We start from the raw sequence: 20,162 nt of genomic DNA, 5'->3' as shown, positions 1-20,162 counted from the left end.
CCAGGGATCCGTGGTCGGGGAGGGCATGATGTTATCACAGGAGGTCCACGAAGTCTTGAAGAAATGTTCTGATTTAAAAAGTTAAGTCTCCAGGGTCCATGGCCACAAAAGGTATTTAAGTGTGGTTTGTGGTAAAGGAAAGGTTGAGAACCACTAGTTTAAAGGAAACCTATTCTTCTTTGGGAAACCTATTAACAACAAAGAGAATAAAATTATCTGGCCAAGTCATTTTAATCTCTCCTCCCTCCTTTCCATCCTGCTTTAAAAGAACCAGTCAAACATTCAAAGCACAGAGTTTTTTTCTTTTTTAAACCCTAAGCATTTGATTTGGGGAGAAAAATAATGAACTCTCAAGAATTTCCCCCTTTAGAACTTGCTGGAGTTGAAACCATTTCTCACGTGTCTATGGCATCATTGGTTTGATTGCAAAGCTGCCAGGAATCCCAGATTCTGGAACTGGGAGATATTCCCTCCTTCCTCCCAAGCCAGCATTCTTTTCCAAGGGTTTGAGGTTAACCTGGTATGATCAACATTTACTCAAGAAATGCATTTCCACTTTGCTGCCCTTATTTATTGTTGCTCCATCTATTTTCGACTCCAAATCAGTCTTCCAAAATCACATTTTGGTAGACTAGAAAGGGTGTGTGTGTGTGTGTAAAAAGTCCCATCTATAGAAGTTCTGCTTTGAATATACAGTATTCCAGTCTTGCCACTTCTGTACCCATATTGTCACTAAACACCTTAAATCTTTTGGAGGGGGGGGGTTTCTCCCCAAGTTTGCATTTATGAATTAAGTTTTAAAGTACTTTAAAACAAAAACTCAGTTTTGCTCTGGCTGGTAGCTTTGAGGTAGCTGGTTGTTTTTTGCCCCAAACCAAATGAACAAAAATAATATGATCATCACCAATTCTCCTAACGGATCAACAACACAAGACTATTTTGAAGCAAAAAAAAATAAATCAAAAAACCACCTTCTGGTCAGGAACAGAGGGGATTAGGGACAAATTTTCCAGGAGGCCAAGTAAGATAAATTGATGGAGAATAAACTACCAGGGGGGAAAAAAGCCAGAAAATCCTTTGGAGAATGAAGCTGGATAAAGTAATGATAGAGAAATGAAAGCCATATTGTGTGTGTTTCCCCCCTCCTCCAAAAAATATTGCATTATGTATTTTGTTCGCGGGTTGGATGTGCTTGTTTGCAAAAACAAGACTTTTGGGACAAAAGTTTTTGAAAACTTTTTTTTAAAAAAACTTTCCTGGGAATTGTACGCTGTATTCAATATCTCTGCCCTCGAGGGCACAAGGAGGGTTATCAGTTATCACTTCGAAAGCCTCCCCCCCCCCCAAAAAAAAGTCGAAATTCATGCTAGATTAGCAACTGGCCCAGATTTGCTTAGTGATAAATGATCCTCTTGATTCTGTTCCTGATTATTTTTACTTTTTTTTTGGCTCCGGAACGGGGCTCGATTCCAAAATAATAATAATAATAAAAGCAAAAAAAAAATCACCCTCCATGCTTTTTGGTTAAAAATCCAACGAACTGCTCAGTTTAGCAGCAAAAAAAAAAAAAAAAAGGAGGGGGAGAAAGGCGCCTTTGCAAAAAAAAAAAAAAACCCGCCTCTTCCCAAACTTTGTGGCCAGGACTCCCTCTTCCTTCCCCCGAAGCCCCGCCCCTCCGAGGCTCCGGGCCCCGCCCCCGCCCTCTCCTCATTGGCCACCCGGGGAAAAAAGGAAGGGTTTCGGTGCCTGAGCCGGCGGAAAGGTTGCCTTGGCCACGCATCCCTGTGTGAATGCATGACGTTCGCAAAGCTGGCGCCAGGCTGTCTGGAGCTGCGAGTTAGATCAACACAGCTGGAGGGGCAGAGACACAGCTGGGCAAAGGGAGCAGATTCCTCAACAAAAAATAGGATTGTGAGAAAAGTACTTAAACAAAAACAGTTCAAACAAAAGCCTTAATGACATCCTTTCATAAAAATAAAAAAAAAGAGAGGAAAGAACAGAAAAAGAGAGGGGGAAAGAAAAAACCGCTTGCAGGACTGGGACGGCTGCGGGAGGGGGGAAGAAGGGAGTGGGAACAAAAAGTGCAGGGATGCAATTGTGCGAGTAGGGAGAATGGGCTGAATGGGGTGCGCGCAACCAAAAAGGGGGTCCGTGGACAAGGGGGAGGGGGGTGTAGAGGGAGGATGGGTGCTGCAGCCGGCCTTGAGTTGCTTTGCAGGACTGGATGAGCCTCCTCCTACCCCCACCCCCCACCCCCCAAAAGGGCCAGATTAAACCCTAGAGGCGCACCCAGAGCCCTATCTGTGCAGTTGTGCAGGAAGAGGCTTCCAGGGCTGGGCTGCCCACTTGCGCAAATGGATCCAAATGTATTTAGGACCGGACTGCGCATTTCTTAAAATTGAGCGTTCCGATTCCAGGTATAGGAATAGCCATATTCATATTAGGGATAATTTATATAGTCATAGTTGGAGAGCGGGAGATGGAGGGAGCAATCTCTCAGTGTGCTTGGGGTGCCTGGTTTTTGAAAACATAACTTGGGAATCTCTGCCGTTTGCAATTTTGATGCTGGGCCTCACTGAAATCAAGAGTACTGGACATACCTCCAAATAAAGATAGTACTCAACTTAGGCCCACAATTGGCCAAATTCCTGTTGTTAAGTGAAACATTGGAGCGAGTTTTGTCCCATATTACGACTTTCCTTGCCCCATTTCTTAAGCGAATCGCCACCAACATTAAATTAGTAACTTGGTTGTTAAGTGAATCTGGCTTTCACCGTTGGCTTTGCTTGCCAGAACGTCGCAAAAGGGGATCAACGTGACTCCCCTGGGACACTGCCACGGTCATAAATATGAGTCAGTTGCCGAGCATGTGAATTTTGATCCCATGGCAGTGGGCAGGGGATGCTGTGATTGTCATAAGTGTGAAAAGCAGTCATAAGTCATATCTTTTCAGCGATGTTGTAACTTGGAACTGGTGGAAATCAACGACTACCTCTAAGGATGGACTAGTTGATAATCTACATCGATTTGTATAAGCCTGTTTTTGGTTCTCACCAAGTTGAGAAGCCACAGAAGATGGTTTTGTTCAAAGTGAGTTGTTCAAAGAGTTACAAAACTGGAAGTTGGGTTTTTTTTTCCTTCTTCCCCTCCCTTGCAAAGAATGGAGGTTACCCTGAGGTCAATCTTGTCAGTTGCCTTTCTGCTTAGCGGTGAAAATTGGCCAGGCCAAAGAAAGGAATGGGAGGAAGAATGGAGCAGTTACTCAAATTTAAACCATTCAACTGGTTTGAATAACAAGCATGCAAACTCGGTGTTCTTAAAAAACGTTTTTTTTTTCCTCCCAGTAATGTGGACTGGAATCTTTTAAGGAGGATGGAGTGTGTGTGTGTGTGTGTGTGTGTGTGTCTCCCCCCCCCTATCAAAACACCCACAAAGCAAAAGTTGATTTTTAAAACTGAGAAATTTAAATTGGAGGAGGGACCTGGAAAAAGATGATATCACGATGTGGTGAGAAAATGAAAAAAGAGATGGTACAAGCCTGAGTAAATAAAATGGAATAACTTTATTGTCACTTTATGTACACTAATCGGCATACATTAAAATGAAATTTCGTCGCATACAGCTCTCAAAGGATCACCACCTCCACCATACACAACATAAACATGACAAACAAACAAATGAATAAATATGCATGTACCCACAGACCCACATATATTATTATATGACACAGAGAAACAACACAGTCTAATTTGGATGCATAAATGCACATGGCGAGAAAGACGAATCTTGTGAGTTTACCCAGAGGGATGGCATTGGGAATAAATCTGTTACAGAATCTGGTAGTCCTGCTAGAAATACTTCAAAACCTCCTCCTGGAGGAGAACAACAGAAACAGACCATAAAGTAAAGTTCAGAAAGTAGTTTTATTTAGAAAAATTCTGGTAGAATAGAAGGAGGAGGTGGGTGAGAAACCAATGGAGGGTAGATAGGCTAGAAACATTATTCTGGAGAGGGGCAGGAATGATCTACCCTAGTTATTTCAAGATTACACTTAACACTGGATAATTACCACAAAGAATCAACTGGCCTATGCAAATGCTGCTGTAATTGCATATTTATTCAATCTATATGCCATGTTGTTTGTTTGTAACACCAAAACAAGACCTTACAAGCTTTTTGTGCATGCTACCTTCGGATTTGGCAGCAAACTTCATTAAGTGGAATGGAATTTACTCCCGATTCTTTCTGTTTCACTTCCAAATAATCAAAAGGGGAGGGGGAAGTCCAATAATCAAATTTTATGGATTTCTAAATTGTTGACTAATTACATTCTAGCATCGTGTTCAAGCAGGTGAGATACAAACCTATCTGCATTCACACACACACACACACACACACACGTGTGTGTGTGTGTGTATGTGTCTTAGTATAAAATTTGAACCAAGGCATTTTGATTAATTTATGGTTCAATATGTTGTGCCAGAGAACGATATAAAATTCTATAAGACACTGAAGCTTTCTGGGAGAGCATTTCCACGCCATGCTAATTCAGCCCCATTACGGGTACTCCTCGACTTACAACAGTTCATTTAGTGACTGTTCAAAGTTACGACGTCATCGGAAAAAAGTGACATGACCATTTTTCACATTTACAACCTTTGCAGCATTCCCACAGTCATGGGATCCACATTCAGATGATTGACAGCTGACCCATACTTACGACAGTTGCAGTGTTGGGGGGGCGGGGACGTGACCCCTTTTTTGTGACCTCCTGGCAAGCAAAGCCAGATTCACTTAACAACCATGTTACTAACTTAACAACCACAGTGGTTTGCTTAATGAGTGTGGCAAAAAGGTCATAGGATGGAGCAACCACTTAGCAACAGAAATGTTGGCTTGACTGAAGTTATAAATCGAGGACTACTGGAATATCTGCGACATTGGAAAATGGAGTTAATTCATTTTTGGCACAAGTATATTTGAAACTAGTAAAATGTCCTTAACAAAACATGCTACAACTCTGTGGATTTGGGGATTCTCCATTTATAAGGATGCTGTTTTATCCTTCCTCCCAGCTCCTGGGATTCAACTCGCAACAGAAAAAGTGGATGGATGCCCTTGTGACTTTCCCTCAGGAGCCAATGGGATGTTTTTAGTATATAACCAGACAAAGGCATATAACACAAAGTAAGGACCATTGTAGCAGGACTATTAGATTTTGTAACACTTTTGTTCCTTATGCCATCTGCCTTGTAAACTTGTAGGATTCTTTTTCCCCACCATCTATATGTGTACATTCAAATTAGACTGTGTTGTTTCTCTGTATCTTATATGTGTGTGTATGCGTGTATATGTATAATGGTCTTCTTTTGAGAGCTGAATGCAATGGAATTTCATTTTAGTCTATGCTGATTAGTGTATGTTTAAAGTGACAATATCTATTCTACTCTACTCTATTTTATTAATTCTACTCTACTCTATTCCTATTCTACTCCACTCCACTCCATTCTATTCTCTACTCCACTCCACTCCATTCCATTCTATTCTATTAATTCTACTCTACTCTACTCTACTCTACTCTACTCTACTCTACTCTACTCTACTCTACTCTATTCCACTCTATTCCACTCCACTCCATTCCATTCATTCCATTCCATTCCATTCTATTAACTCTACTCTACTCCACTCCACTCCATTCCATTCATTCTACTCTATTCCACTCTACTCTATTCTACTCTACTCTATTCTATTCCACTCTACTCTATTCTACTCTACTCTATTCTATTCCACTCTACTCCATTCCATTCTGTTCTATTAATTCTACTCAATTCCACTCTATTCTATTCTACTCTATTCCACCCCACCCCCTCCACTCCACTCTATTTCATTCCATTCTATTAATTCTATTCTATTCTATTCCACTCCACTCTATTCTATTCTATTCTATTCTTATACATTAAGAAGCTCAACTTTATTTTTTATTTTTTTGCTATGAATAAAGAATGGAGGTGTAAGGAATTCTGTAACTGAAGATCCGGTGGCAACCCAAGACCTTTTACTGCTTAGCATCGGCTTGCAAGATTGAAGCCCAAACATTACTTCTACAAGCCTGAAAGAGACTTGTAACGTGGTCCTCCACATACAACCACAACCCTGAACCCAACATTTGCTAACGGCTAAGCGAGACAATTAAATGGGTTTTGCCCCATTTTACCTTTTCTTGTCATAGTTGTCAAGTGAATCACTGTGATTGTTAAGTTAGTAATATGTCGTTAAGTAAATCTGGCTTCCCCATTTACTTTGCTGGTCAGAAGGTCACAAAAGGTGATCATAAGAGTCCGGGACATAAATATGAATCAGCTGGCATGCCTCCAAATTTTGATCATGTGACCTTGGGGATGCTGTAACGGTGGTATGTGTGAAAAAGTCCCTTTTTTTCAGAGACATTGTAACTTTGAATGGTCACTAAATGAACTGTTGTAAGTTGAGGACCACCTGTAGTAGTTTTCCAAATATCCTGACACATAAACCTGAAAATTTAGCCTTGGTTTTCCCATCCAAATAATGGTCCTGCAATGCAAGCTTAAGTATATAGAGTGGTGAAGACTTGCATCTAGATCAGAGGTCTCCAAACTTGGCAACTTGAAGACTTGTGGACTTCAATTCCCAGCTCTCTCTGGCTGCAGAATTCTGGGAGTTGAAGTCCACAAGTCTTCAAGTTGCCAAGTTTGGAGACCTCTGATCTAGTGTGTCACGGATGACATATCGGAATTCCCATTCATAAGGGAAGAGTAGGGAAAAGGACAGGTTTTAAAGTCAGGTCCCAAAGGTGTTTTTTTGAAGAGGCAACTGGATTTTCTGGTTTTTCTTCGAAGATGTTTTTTGCTTCTCATCCAAAAAGCTTCTTCCATTCAGTTCATGTTTTCCTTGCAGATGGAAAAAGAAAGAAGACTCAGAAAGTTAGCCAGGGCTCTCCTTGAACCTGGTTACCCACCCAATTCTTCAGCTCTCCGATGAGAAGCGAAACGTCTTCTAAGAAAATCCAGAAAGTCCAATTGCCTCTAGAAAAAGCACCTTTGGGACAACCATGGTAGTTCCTGGGGTTTTATGGAAATTGAAATCCTATTTTAGCTGGAGGACAGTGGAGGGGGAGGAATATGAGCTACATCAGTGATGGAGAACCTTTTTGTTGTGGTGTGCCCAAAGCATGTGCGTGCCGGCACCCACAATGCAATGCGCCCCCCTGCGCATGCCTGTGCAACACCACCGCCCTGCCCCTTTACCTGCACGGCGCATGTGAGTATCTCCCAGCTGATTTTCGGCCCGTTTGAGGCCATTTTCATCCTCCCAGAAGCTTGAGGGAAGCTTCTGCAGCCTCCCGAGGCCAAAAAACGAGCCTTCCGGAAATACCAGAAGTGCCCTTTCTCAGCCTCTGGAGGGCCTCTGGAGCCCGGGGAAAGCTTATTTTCACTCACCCGGAGGCCCAAGGGAAGCCTCTGCAGCCTCGGGAGGCCAAAAAATGGGCCCATTTCGGCACTTCTGGTATTTCCGGAAGGCCCGTTTTTCGGCCTCCCGAGGCTTCCCTCGAACCTCCGGGAGGGCAAAAATGGCCCCACATGGGCTGAAAATCACCTGGGAGGTGTGCACATGCGCAGTGCAGGTAACTTTGGCTGGGGCTCGCATGCCCGCATAAACGGCTCTGCATGCCACCTGTGGTCATAGGTTCGCCATCATGGAGCTACACGATACCCAGTTGGCTGACAGGTGACTTAAAAGATGTCCAGCATTAGCTTGCCCCAAGTTGCTATTGGTGGTTTTTTTTTTGTTTTTTGTTTTGTTTTTGCCATTAGAATGGTTCACTTCTGGTGACACTCAAGTCATTTTGAGTAGGCTGACTTAGCTTTGGTTAAAAACAGTCGGATCACAATAGGTCAGGATTTAGTATTCCAATATTAAAGGCCTGCCGCAAAGATGAGGGGGTCAACTTATTTTCCAAAGCACCAGAAAGTAAGACAAAGAAACGATGGATGGAAACTAACCAAGGAGAGAAGCAACTTGGAATTCAGGAGAAACTTCCTAACAATGAGGACAATTAACCAGTGGAAAAGCTTTGCCTTCGCAAGTTGTGGGTGCTTCGTCACTGAAAGGTTTTAAGAAGAGGCTTAGACAGGCCCTTGTCTGAAATGTTATAGGCCGCGACTCCTGCTTGAGAAGGGGGTTGGACTAGAAGACCTCCAAGGTCCTTTCCAGCTTTATTCCAATGGATTGAACAAATGGTTTGTTCAAATCACCCCAGAAAAAAAAAAGGACAATAAAACAGTTGCATAACGTGGTGAAAATATTTGGCCACTTGACGTGTGTGAGGGGTTAGCATTCCTAATTAAACAAAATTCATCTGCATATTTGGAAACGATTGGGGTGATCAGAACATGCCCTGGGGCGTCAGAGAAAGGAGGCATGCGTATGATTTAGGAATATAGGCAAGAGGATTATTAATCTGCTAAACAACTAATTCCCACAAGACTGTCAAACTATTTTACTAAGACTATTACTATTCTTCTCATCCTTTCTATTACCTATCTCCTCCCACTTATGACTGTTAACCTTGTTGCTTGTATCTTTACGATTTATATGGTTTTATTTAGTTTCCTAGTATGATTTTGATTGCTTATTTAGTATCCTAGGACTATCACTAAGTGTTATATCTTATGATTCTTGATGTATGTATTTTATTTTTTCTTATGTACACTGAGAACATATGCACCAAAGACAAATTCCTTGTGTGCCCAATCACACCTTGGCCAATAAAGTATTCTATCTATTTTGGGCCAGTTTATTTTCCAGTTCATCTTATAGTTATCCCTCCCCCCACCTCCAAGAATAACAAAAGCTGGTTGCTAAAAGCTGAAGTCTCTTAGCCATTTCTCCCCTTGGGCATTTATTTGTCAAATAAAAGATTTTGTGTGTGTGTGTGTGCAATTCCCACTTTCACTGCATTCTCTCACACCACAAGAAACTCATGTTTCCACTATCCTTTACTTTGGGACTCAATCTGTTTTCCCCATCATAACCTCAGCTTTCCCCGCAATTAATTTTCTTTCTTTTCCTTTTCTTTCCTTTTTTTTTTTTTAAAAAAAAAAACTTGGTCACAAGATAATTCCTGACGCCAGAAAGTCTGGAGGTCATATGAGTAGCAAATTGAGGAACAAGGCGGTACTAAATCCGTACAAGTTTTTTTTCTTCTTCTTTTGCCTCCCCCCGATGATGGGAAGTGGGGGGGGGGGGGCAAGAGAGGGAGAGATGTAAAAACCTTGGGAAACGTTATACAGCTTTTTAGAACGAGGAAAGCTTAGGCGACAAGAGGAAGGCAAGAAGAAAAGAGGGGAGGAAAAAAAATCTGGCTGTTTTCTATGGTCTTAAGTGTCTGGCGCCCCTCTCTGCTCCGTTTCTCCCCCTCCTTAATCATCGTTATTTTAATGAAAAAGGAAAAGGGGAAGATGCCATCGACGTATCTTTTGAACAGAGCTGGACTTCACTGAATGGAAGCGGCGGGGAGGGTGGGGGGCAGGCAGGGAGGGAGGGAAGCGGCGTTTGATGGCTGGCCCCGCCCCCTTTTGGCCCTCAGAGCTTCCTCATTCCTTTGATGTCCTTCGCTATGTGGTGCCCGCCGGAGCCAATAGAAACCCGTCTAGGGCCTTGCGAACGTTCCATTCCAACCTTTTCGCTGTCATCGGAGGAGGGGAGGGGGAGGGCGCTCCGGCCTCATTTGCATAAAGAGGCGGGGCCGCCTCCTTTCCCCCCACCACCACCACCCCGGATAAGACAAAAAGCGCCGCTGTCAGCGCTGCTGCTTTGCGGGGGCAAAAAGTGTCTTTAGAGAGCCGACTCGGAGTAGGAGAAGATCTCGTCTGAAAAGCTTTTTTTTCCCTTCTTTTTTTTTTTCTTCCACTCCCCACCCACCTCCGCCTGGTCGTCCGGGGGCCTGTGTTCATTTCCTCGCCTGCAAAAAAAAAAAAAAAAACCCTGCTCCCTTCCCCTCTCCGTCCTCCCCAGTCCACCATGAAAGCGATCAGCCCGGTGCGGTCCGTCAGGAGCTGCTACGAAGCCGTGTGTTGCGTGTCGGATCAGAGCCTGGCCATCGCCCGGGGCAGCAACAACAAGAGCCCGGCTCTGGAGGAACCCATGAGCATCCTCTGCGACATGAACGACTGCTACTCCAAGCTGCGGGAGTTGGTGCCGGGCATCCCGCAAGGCAGCAAAGTCAGCCAGGTGGAAATCTTGCAACACGTCATCGATTACATCTTCGATCTCCAGATCGTGCTGGAGGAGCAGGCGAAGAAGGGGCAGGAGCCCTCGACCGAGGCTTCGCTGCTCTCTTTAAAAGTAAGGGAAGGGGACCCTACCGGGGCGGGGATGATGGAAAGAAAAAAAAAAAAAAGCCACGCAACGGAGGTGGGTGGGGGGACTCGGTGCCTTTAAGGGTAAACCTGCACACACACACACACCCGACTCCTCATCCCCTCGCCCCGTTTCTCTTTCCTACCCATCGCGCTTGCTCTTAGAACCACAACACCCATCGTCCTCGGGAGGATGGAGAGAGTAGTACTGTCATGTGGATTCAGCGCGGACGGCTTCTGGCAGCCCCTTTGCGCCGGTCCCCACGCGCGCCACTTGGGTCATGAGCCGCTTCCTTGGGTGGAGGGGAAGGTTCATTATCCCGGGTTAGTCCTGGAACAAAAAGCCCTCAGGAACTTATTTGGGCGACGGGAGGGGGGGTGAGGAGAGGCGCTGAGGACTTCCACTGCCCGCCTAAATTTGAGCGTCCACGAAACTCTTTAAAAAGTCCAGTTTCCTTGAATTTTTAAGTTGTTCTCTGAGAAGTTTTAACGCGAGCCTTCAAAGGCTTGTCTTGGGTGGGGAGGAGGTGGAAATGAGGGAGCCGCTAGCAATCCATCCAAAACTGGATTACAATTGGGCTTTAGAAAAGCAGATCCCGGAGGGAGGGGGGGACAAGCGCAACAAATCTGGCTTTGTAATTTCGAGTCTCAAATCTTTAGCAAAAAGCCCAAAGATTTACACAATTTGGAAATAGGCCTGAAATCCACAATTGCTTAAGAGTAAGTCGCAGTCAGAGCGGGACTACTGGTTGTGCTTTCCTTGGCAGGAAGCCCCATTTTATATATATATATATAAATACATATTTCAAACAAACTGGCCCAGGTCACCTTCCTTTGCAGAATTCTTTTACAATTGTGAGTAAAAAACGGGATTGAAATATTGACTCCATTCAACCAGTGGGTTGATCCAGTAGGGAGACCTAGAACCCCAGATCCTTTTTGCAAAAGCCTGTAGTAAATCTGTGCTTGTTGGCAGAGAGTGGGGGTAGTCATGGAGAAATAAAAAAAATAGGTCCACAGGGTCTGGACATTGATACTTTGAAGAACCTGGTACTGTATATAAAAGTTTAGTCAATGTGGTTTTTTTTCTTCCCTCTTCTTCTCCAAAGGCAGCTGAACTTGCATCGGAATTGTGCTCAAAGGAGGACCGAACTCTTTGCCACCACTAAGGCTTTTAACTGGTAAGGCCAACTTGAGTAGACCACCTACCCTCTCAACCCCCTAGGAAATCTTTCTCCTCCCTTTAAGCCACCAAAACCTCTTGGCGCTTAGCAAAGGACGGAGCCTTGTTTTAAGGGCTTGCTGGCTTAGAAAACTAGGTTACCCACAGTAGCCTTATATGACTCCTCTCACGCTAAGAGAATGTGTCTTTTATGCCCCTTGTTCCCGCTGCCAATTCTGCAGCAGCTTGGGCCTTTTAGTGGGTTTTTTTTTTTTTTGCCTGTAAATGGAGTCATTATTTTTACAATGTCATTCTTTTAATAGCTTTAAGTCTCTGCAGCTGCTTAAACAGCCCTGTTGAAATGAGTGAATCAAGAGGCACTCTGCACGAGCTTGCTTTCTCTCTCTCTCTCTCTCTCTCCCCTCCCCTTTCGGTAGTCAGGAAGACACAACTCTACAGTTGTTCCCCTCTCTGGCTGGAATCTGTAATTTTAGATCCATCTGCAGAGAGTTCCGAAAGAGAAGCGCCTGTGGCTCTCTTGCCTTTGGCCCCTCCGGCCTCTCCTTCCCTTCCCTTTTGGTTGTTTTGGTGCCAATTAGCCAGCCCTCCGCTCTAGAGTATTGGCGGCTGATTCCTTATCAGCTGGAGGTACATGAAAGTTTCCTTCCAGGCGCCAGCCTGTCTGCAGACCTGCCTCTGATCTGTTGCTCAAACTGACTTGAGCTTTTTCTTTCCCCCCACCCATTCAGGCTGCAGGTGTGGGATCCTGACACTGGGTTCTCTCCAGCGAAAGAAAGAAGGGGGAGGAAGAAAAGAAAGAAGGGAAAAAATAAAAAATAAAAGACCTTGACTGGAGAAAGAATCAGCTGTCCGAAACTGGGCACCCCCTCATGGACGGACCTCCCTCCTCCGGCTGCTTTTATCTTCCAGATAAACTATGGAAAGAGATCACCCGAGGCAGATTTCTTGACTGGGTCTTCCAATAACAATTTAAAAAAAAATACTGTGTTACTTTTATCTTCCATCAGCCTGAAAACAAGAAGAAACTGCAGGCCAGGAGTTAGGGGTGCTAGAGGGGAAGAAGCTTCTTGCCTTTTATTGTCAAATTACTCATTGGATTGCGGCATTGCACAAGAAGGAACTTGGTATCCTAAAGCAGTTTTTTGACAAAAGATAGAGAAGAAGAAAGGAGGGGGGGAACCTCTTCTTTGAGCCATCAGATTTGTACTGCACATTGTTTGGGCTGAAGAGAGCTTAAAAATAAAAAAGAATGGACTTCCATTCTTCCACAGTTGCAATGCTTTGGTGTGTAAGAGATCTATGGAGAGAGCTGTTTTTTTGCTCTTTTTTTAAAAAAAAAATGAAGCAAAAAATAACGCAGCTTGTTTGTATATTTTGGATTATAGTTTTTAAACTTCAGTTTGGGGAGGGGGCAGGAAGGGATGTTAAGACTATGAAAACTGAACTCACTTGAGGTTGGTTGAGCCTCATGAGTTAAATTGTTGAACTCTATAATAGAGATGACATATGTACCTTTTTTTGGCAGGAAGGTGAATTTGTTTCCGAGAATTGTACTTGCTTTGTAAAAAAAAAAAAAAAACCAAAAAAACTTTTTATAAAAGTTTCTTAATAAATTTTAAACTTTTTTTAATTCCTTGGAAATGTTTACAGGTTTTTTTTCCCCCTGGGAGGGAGGAGAGACTAACCTAACATGCGTGGACAAATCCAAATATAGTTTGATCACATGTTTAAGTCACTTTTAATGGGATACAATTATTTAGTTCTGGATGCTGAAGAAGAGATCTTCCAAAGACCACAATCACTATAAATTGTAACTTCCTGGAATAATTATAATTCCATTGGCCATTATTTTACAAACTAAATTAACCCCCACATTTAAAATATTGGCGTTAAAATCTGGAGGCAGCCAATCTGAGCAAAGATTTAGAGCTGCTTCAATTTGCTGATTCCAGTAAAACACGTTTTAGCAAGGAGGATGTTTAAGCAAGGAAGAACGCTTTGTATTATTAGGGTATTAGTCTAAAATTCCTGATTGCCGAACAGCTTCATGCAAACTTAAGTTGGCAAATACAAACTGCTTTAATTATTAGAAAATGGTATAATCTCACCAGGGAAAGTGCTGAATATTTGTCAACCAATATTGAGCAACAAATCTATCTGGATTTAGAAGTTGAGCAGAGAACTTACATTGCTAAGATTCTTCCCCCGCTTTCATCCTGTGTTGCTAATGGTAGGCAGATTGATACCTGCAGGAGTTAGAAGTGCTGTGTGACAAATTTGGGAATTACCGGCTCCTTGGGTTTGCAAACTTGCATGCATTCTGCTAGCAATAATATTTTTATTTTGGCCTGGTATGGGAGTGAATTCCACTTGTTTCTGGGGTGGGGGAAAGTTTATGGAATGATGTGCAACCTGGCTTAACTGGACTATAGCAAGCCTATGTAATGCTAAACTACATTGGAGATTTGGCTTCATTACCCTGTAGTTTTTCAGTCTTCAGTTAGTCCAGGGCTCTTCAAACTTGACAGCTTTAAGACTTGTGGATATCGCCTCCCAGAATTCCTCCTTCTCCAGTCATGTTAGCTCAGGAATTCTGGGAGTTGAAGTCCACAAGTCTTAAACTTGCCAAGTTTGAAGACCCTTGAGTTAGACACTGGACCTTAACCCATCTTGCAGATTTGTACAGGTAGTCCTCAATTTATGAGCATAACTAAGCCCATAATTTATGTCATTAAGTGAGAAATTTGTTTCTCACTGAAGACTTTCCTTGCAGCATTTGTTAAGAGAACCAACTGCAAATTGTTAAATTAAAAATATGGTTGTTAAGTGAATCTGGTTTCCCTATTGTCGGAAGGTCACAAAAGGGGATCACATGGCCCTGGGACACTGCAACCATCATAAATATGAGTCAGTTGCCAAGCAACTGAATTTTATTCACATGACTGGGGAGGCTGCAACGATTGTAAGTGTGAAAAATGGGCATACGTCACTTTTTTTTTGTTGCTGTTGTAATGGATCAATCACTAAATGAACTGTTGCAAGTTATGGTTTGAAATAGACCAGTTCCCAGAACCTGGATCCCTAAGCTTCCAGAGAAAATGAGATGTATAAATGTCAATAAATCAATATTGTAGTGTAATATGATCTGTGATCTAGCCCACACAGATAACGTAGTCATTACATTTAAAATGTGTTATGAAGTTGTTGCAAAGCGTGCTAATATTCAGCAGAACTTTCTTAAATGGTAATGCCACCATGCATACTTTCTGATTCTTTTTATCCCCTTGTAAGCTTAGAGCAGGAATACACTATATACTATGCTTAAAGTTGATGGTGCAATAGGATGGACCAGGGATTTCCAACCTTAACAACTTTTAAGGCTTGTGGACTTCAACTCCCAGAATTCCTCAGCCAGCAAAGCTGGCTGGAGAATCCTAAGAGTTGAAATCCACAAGTCTTAAAGTTGCTAAGGTTGGAGACCCCTAGGATGGAGGAAACAGATGACAGGATGCTGCCTACGGAGTTGCATTTAAAGCAGGTGCACCTAGGATAAAGTTACAGTGTACCTCGGTCTGTTATGTGAACCCAGACAAATTACAGTTTACTCAATAAAAGGAGCTCCATTTGATGGGTGAACAGGCTGTGTATAGCATTACTTCTCTTAAACATCTACTATTTGAGTACCTACTACAGTAGCTGAAGGGTTCTTCTGCATTATATTCAGCTGCAAAAATAAGATGAAGGCGCCCGAAGACACTTAATAATTTCCATTTATGTTTGGTGTTTTGGACAGGAGTGGTTAGAACCAACTATAAAGAGCCACCGAGTGCAAATAGTTTTGGTGTGATACTAATTGCCAAGGATCCTAAATGCCCTGTGGTGGAAAGTGAATGACAGATCCTGGGTTCAAAACATCTTGGAGCATGGTAGAAACCCAACAAGGATGCCATACTTGTTTCTATTTTTAAATTTGCCCCCAAATTGATTTTAGAGCACTTTAAGACATATGGACCTCAGCATTTAAGAGTTGTTCTCATGCTGGTTGGGGAACTCTGGGAGTTGAAGTCCCCATGTCCACTTTTGGAGACCCTGGTTTAGAGGACTAGACATTTTACTCTGCAAAATGAAACTATCCAATGCTGTGTTGGTTGTTTTTATAACTCAAGTGTGATGCGTAGGCATTTCCAGAAAGCTGTTTGTGCAAGGAAAGAATTTATGCATACAACAGTTCAAAGATATTTGGCAATATTAGGGAAAAAAAAGAAGGCTGAACACTTCCAGCCTCACATCTGATTGATTTACAGCAGCATCTTACCACTTCAGACTCTGTGGACTTCAACTCCCAGAATCCCCCAGCCTGTAAGAGTTGGCTGGGGAATTCTGGGAGTTTGAAGTCCTCACATCTTAAAGCTGCTGTGATTGAAAAACGCTGCCCTTTGGAGATATGCTACTAAGGAGAAGGAAGGCATGAGAAATTGCAGTTTAATAGCAATTAGGCTACGACTTTAAAACAAGAAGGACAGAATTAAAGCATGGCTGGTTGGGGAATCCTTGGAGTTGGAAGTCCACAGGTCTTAAAGTTCTAGACTGAGAAACCCTGGCTTATAGACACCAGCCAATATGATACTTCTTCCAGTGTTCACACCAGTTTCAGGCATGAGAGAATGGCAAAATGTTTAAAGTTGCTGTCTCAAGGCATATGATTTATGCAGTCAGGTTGTCTTTTTTTTTTTTTCAAAATCCTCAAGCTGTTATTTATGTTTTGATGTACTGCCAGTTCTCTAGTATCACAGGGTAAAGGTCAGATATGTTAACCAGCCTTGCTTGACAATCTTTGCTTAGTCCCTTGCTTTGAATCTCTGCTCTGCTAACATTCAGATAATAGTCACCTTGGAACCTAGCTGGATCCTGCTTTAGCTTCACTGGAGATTGTGTGCCCAAAACTAGTTTGTAACAGTGACAGCAGAAAGCCTTATTGTGGTTTGTTTGGGTTTCTCTTAGGAGGTTGCATGAAATTAAGAGCCAGCCTCCTTGTCACATCTAATTAGTAACCGGCTGTTATAGTAAAAAAACAACAACCCAAAACATCCTTAGCCAGACCAGTTTCAATCAGAGCAGCTGTATTCACACATTTTTAACTTCAGTGATTTTAAATAGATTAATGCATTGTGTGAGGCCAGATTACTTCGATAAGTGTATTCCTCAGTTGTGCAATTTAGAAAATCGGATTAATTCAGTAACCAGATTTAAGTGTGTTAAGAAAATTGACCTATTGAGGAACTGATTATTCAATTGAGCCATCAACTGATCCCATCGCTTTATATTTTTATTTCAAGAAGTAAATGGACACACTTTCCTGATTTGGGAAATTTTGTGAAACCATTCTTGAAATTGGGATTGTCCTTCTTAAAGAATAGTCAGGAGTTGCAAATGATGCAATTTAGTTCAGATCCTTCTTTCCCTGACAACATGAAAGAGATCCCATTGGCTTAATTTTTCAAAACATAGTTGAGACAAGCTGAAAAAAATTAAAACAAAAATGCTGATTCTTGTGTAGCCAAAGAATAATTCTACATCTCCAAGAAAGGATGGTTAATAAGCTTGCAATGCTACAAGTTTGTAAAACTGCTATATACAGAAGGGGATAGAACAGTGATAAAATAGATCCTCAACAGCTTAAAGAAGGGTGGTCACAGAATCTTAAACTATTCAACAGATACCTTGAGGGCACAAAGTTTAGGACTGCAGAACTGCAGATGCTGACCAGGTGGCAGCATAGATCAGTGGCCCCCAACCTTTTTTGTGCCACGGCCTGGTACCGGCATCACAAAATGATCCGCGGCCTGGTACCGGCATCAGCACGCATGACAAGGCAAGGCGAGCCGAGCGACCGGCCAGCCAGCCGTCCCCCGCTTCTCCCCGCCACCTTCAACTCCTCCTTTGTACCTTTGTCGATGGGCTTCTCTTCGGGACGGTCACTTGGCTCGCCTTGCCTTGGGTGCTGAAAGAATCCCCACGCCTTAGTTTTGTTCGAAGCCCCCCCCCTTCGATGAAACTAAGGCGCGAGGATTCTTTCAGCACCCAAACGCCACTTTCCAACCGGAAAAGCTCACCCAGAAGCACTTTCTCGTCAAACAAGATGGCGGCGCCCAGCAAACCGGCGGCCCGGTAGGAAATGTTCCACGGACCGGTACCGGTCCGCAGCCCAGTGGTTGGGGACCCCTGGCATAGATAGAATATATTTTGTTTCTTTGCTGCCCTCTATCGATTATCCACAGTTTTGCAGCTTGGACGTAGTAGTTAAGAGACAGTTGGGCAAAGTTGCCCTTGGGTATGACTGGAACTTATACAAGAACAAGCCTTGAGGGCTATTTGTTTTTTTATTAAATGTATATGCCACCTGGCTCACTATCAAGTGACAATGTAAAATATTATACATAATATTTTATATAGCAAACATCCTGGCTTGATTCAGTGGTGGAGGCAGACAGTTCCACCCACACTTCCCCCCGAACGGAGGCGTGAACATCCTCATTTGTTTCCGGGGTGCAGATGTCTGTAACTTTGAACTCTTGTCTTCCTGTCATCATTCGGATGCCTGCTGGGGTAGAAAGGGAACATTTGCCTCCAATCTCTGCTCATAACAGGTGAATGGAGAAACCCTAATCTCTGCAGCAGCCCACCCCCAGAAGCAAAGGACATACCACAGGAAGATGGCATGTGTTCCCTGCCCCCTTTGGACAGAATGGTACAACCAACTTTGTTGAAGTCAACGAAGGACTGAATCGCCTATTCCTCACCCAGCATTATGGTGCATTTCCTCCAGGCCCAGAAAATTCACATAGCATAGTGAGCCATATGATTGGTGTGAAATGTTAAAAAGGCAGAATATTATATTTCTCCAAAGGGAGAAATGGAGAGATCTGTTTTTTAGAGGCAGGAAGCAGCTCCCAAGTTTTTCTTAATAGCCCACAGCAAAATGCCAGCACTTAAGAGATAAAGAGTTTATTGAAAGAAGAAGCCAACTATCTAGATTCATAAGCAAAGCAAATACTGCAGGCAGAAATCCATTCAAGACAGGGTATTTTGAAACTCCTTGCAGCATAACTAACAAAGGTAGAGTGATAAGATTAGAAGCAGCCCCTCACCCAAGATCTAACATAGGATGAAAGCCATTAGCCTCAATAGGAATTGCCCAACACCTTTTCAGAACACAAGCCCCTTCATTGCAACATCCCAGAGCAGTCCAAACTTCATCTGGGAGCTCGGATAAACAATAAGCCAGAGGTTGATCAGTTTAGCTCAGACAAGCATTCCCCCTTTTGCCTATAGAGTCAGCTATGACCCCTACATAACCCCTCCATGACCCCATAGGAATCTGACAAGACAATAGAATATCAAAGGACGTGTTCTTGCACAGGAACAGGAAACTCAAATACACAGCCCAAAGAAGGTATAATTATCACCCCACTCTGAATTCCATTTTGTCAACTGCCCAGAATCACATATGGTTCTGCTTCATCAATAAAACATCTTTCCAATCAGCCTCCATGTTTCCAGTGTCTTTCTCCCAGCTTGGAACTCAACCAGATGGATTTTTCTTCCAACACTGGGAAGTCTTTCAAATGGAGGGAAACCTTCACAAGGAGGATGGGCTTCTGGGAGGCTTTCATATAAGGTCACAACTCATAGATGTCACATGGTTCTTTGAGATTACAGCTGCAGAAGAAATGTTGTAGACAGAAACTTTGAGGTACATGTAATTATTGACGAGTTATTTTGTCTTCGCTTCTGAAACAGGGCTGCAGTAGAATTCCCATATCATAAAGTAGGATTCTTTGAATAAGCGATACTACCTGAATGCCGGATACATAATTCTAAGCAAAAAGCAAACTACATTATGACTTAATGGGATGAGATCTCACCCATGGTTGATTCACTTCTTAAATACTGTCTCGTAGGGTTTTTTAGCTGGGATCTTCAGAACCCAAAGTTTTTGGCCTGCTTTTAAACATTTTGCTGACCCAGAAGGGGGAAGAAAGCTAGCATACCTTGAACATTTTATGTTTTGATCAAGAAATTCCCTCCTCGTGACAAAAATGGACTATGATTAAGCTGGGGCAGAAAAGAGGGCCTGTCCCTTGGTAAAGGAGGATAATTAGCAAATATGAAGATGACTCTTCTGCAGGTGATTCACAATTCAAATTTGGTATTTTTCATTCATCGGTATGATTCAGTTGTGTTTCTCCTTAGGACAAGCTACTTTAGAGAAATCTAGGGTTCGCGTAGTCAGTTCAAATAACACCAGCAGCAGGACAGGATGAGGTCAATGACAATTATCTTTTATTTATTTTTATTTACATGTATCCTGCCTTTATTACTTTACAAATAACTCAAGGTGGCAAATGTATCCAACACACCTTCCTCCTGTTTACCCCACAATAGCAGCCTTGTGAGGTGGGTCAGACTGAGAGAGAATGACCGGCCCAAGGTCACCCAGCTGTCTTTCATGACTAAGGTGGGACTTGAACTCGTGGGTATTCAACTTTCTGGCCTGGTGCCTTAACCCCTAGACCAGCGGT

The 20,162-nt window shown here is 42.9% G+C and overlaps 1 protein-coding gene and 1 long non-coding RNA gene across 2 annotated transcripts in view; both read left to right on the top strand.

The window, feature by feature from the left end:
• The window catches only part of LOC148129894 (uncharacterized), a 55,019-nt gene extending 48,203 nt beyond the window's left edge, over positions 1-6,816 (top strand). Inside the window, exons 3-4 of the long non-coding RNA XR_015750472.1 lie at positions 5,076-5,187; positions 6,002-6,816. This is a non-coding gene — a long non-coding RNA (uncharacterized LOC148129894). The remainder of the gene's footprint in view (positions 1-5,075; positions 5,188-6,001) is intronic.
• Positions 6,817-9,846: 3,030 nt separating this feature from the next.
• Positions 9,847-13,210, top strand: ID3 (inhibitor of DNA binding 3). The gene is made up of 3 exons (XM_026676112.2): positions 9,847-10,383; positions 11,507-11,578; positions 12,309-13,210. The coding sequence occupies exons 1-2, from the start codon at positions 10,060-10,062 to the stop codon at positions 11,564-11,566; spliced, it is 384 nt and encodes a 127-aa protein (XP_026531897.1). The 5' UTR covers positions 9,847-10,059; the 3' UTR covers positions 11,567-11,578; positions 12,309-13,210.
• Positions 13,211-20,162: the final 6,952 nt, after the last annotated feature.

Source organism: Notechis scutatus, chromosome 8 (assembly GCF_049901735.1).
Source record: "Notechis scutatus isolate UNSWTSFEM ecotype Mainland chromosome 8, rNotScu1.2, whole genome shotgun sequence".
Lineage (NCBI taxonomy): Eukaryota > Metazoa > Chordata > Lepidosauria > Squamata > Elapidae > Notechis > Notechis scutatus.
Note: the sequence above shows the minus strand (reverse complement) of the source record. Positions and strands in the feature narration are given on the sequence as shown.

What these genes read in the sequence shown, in the direction of transcription:
- ID3 (XM_026676112.2), top strand. Translation starts at nt 10,060, where the DNA reads ATGAAAGCGATCAGCCCGGTGCGGTCCGTCAGGAGCTGCTACGAAGCC. An exon ending in CTTCGCTGCTCTCTTTAAAA is followed by an intron (nt 10,384 to 11,506) that starts GTAAGGGAAGGG and finishes TCTTCTCCAAAG; the next exon opens with GCAGCTGAACTTGCATCGGA.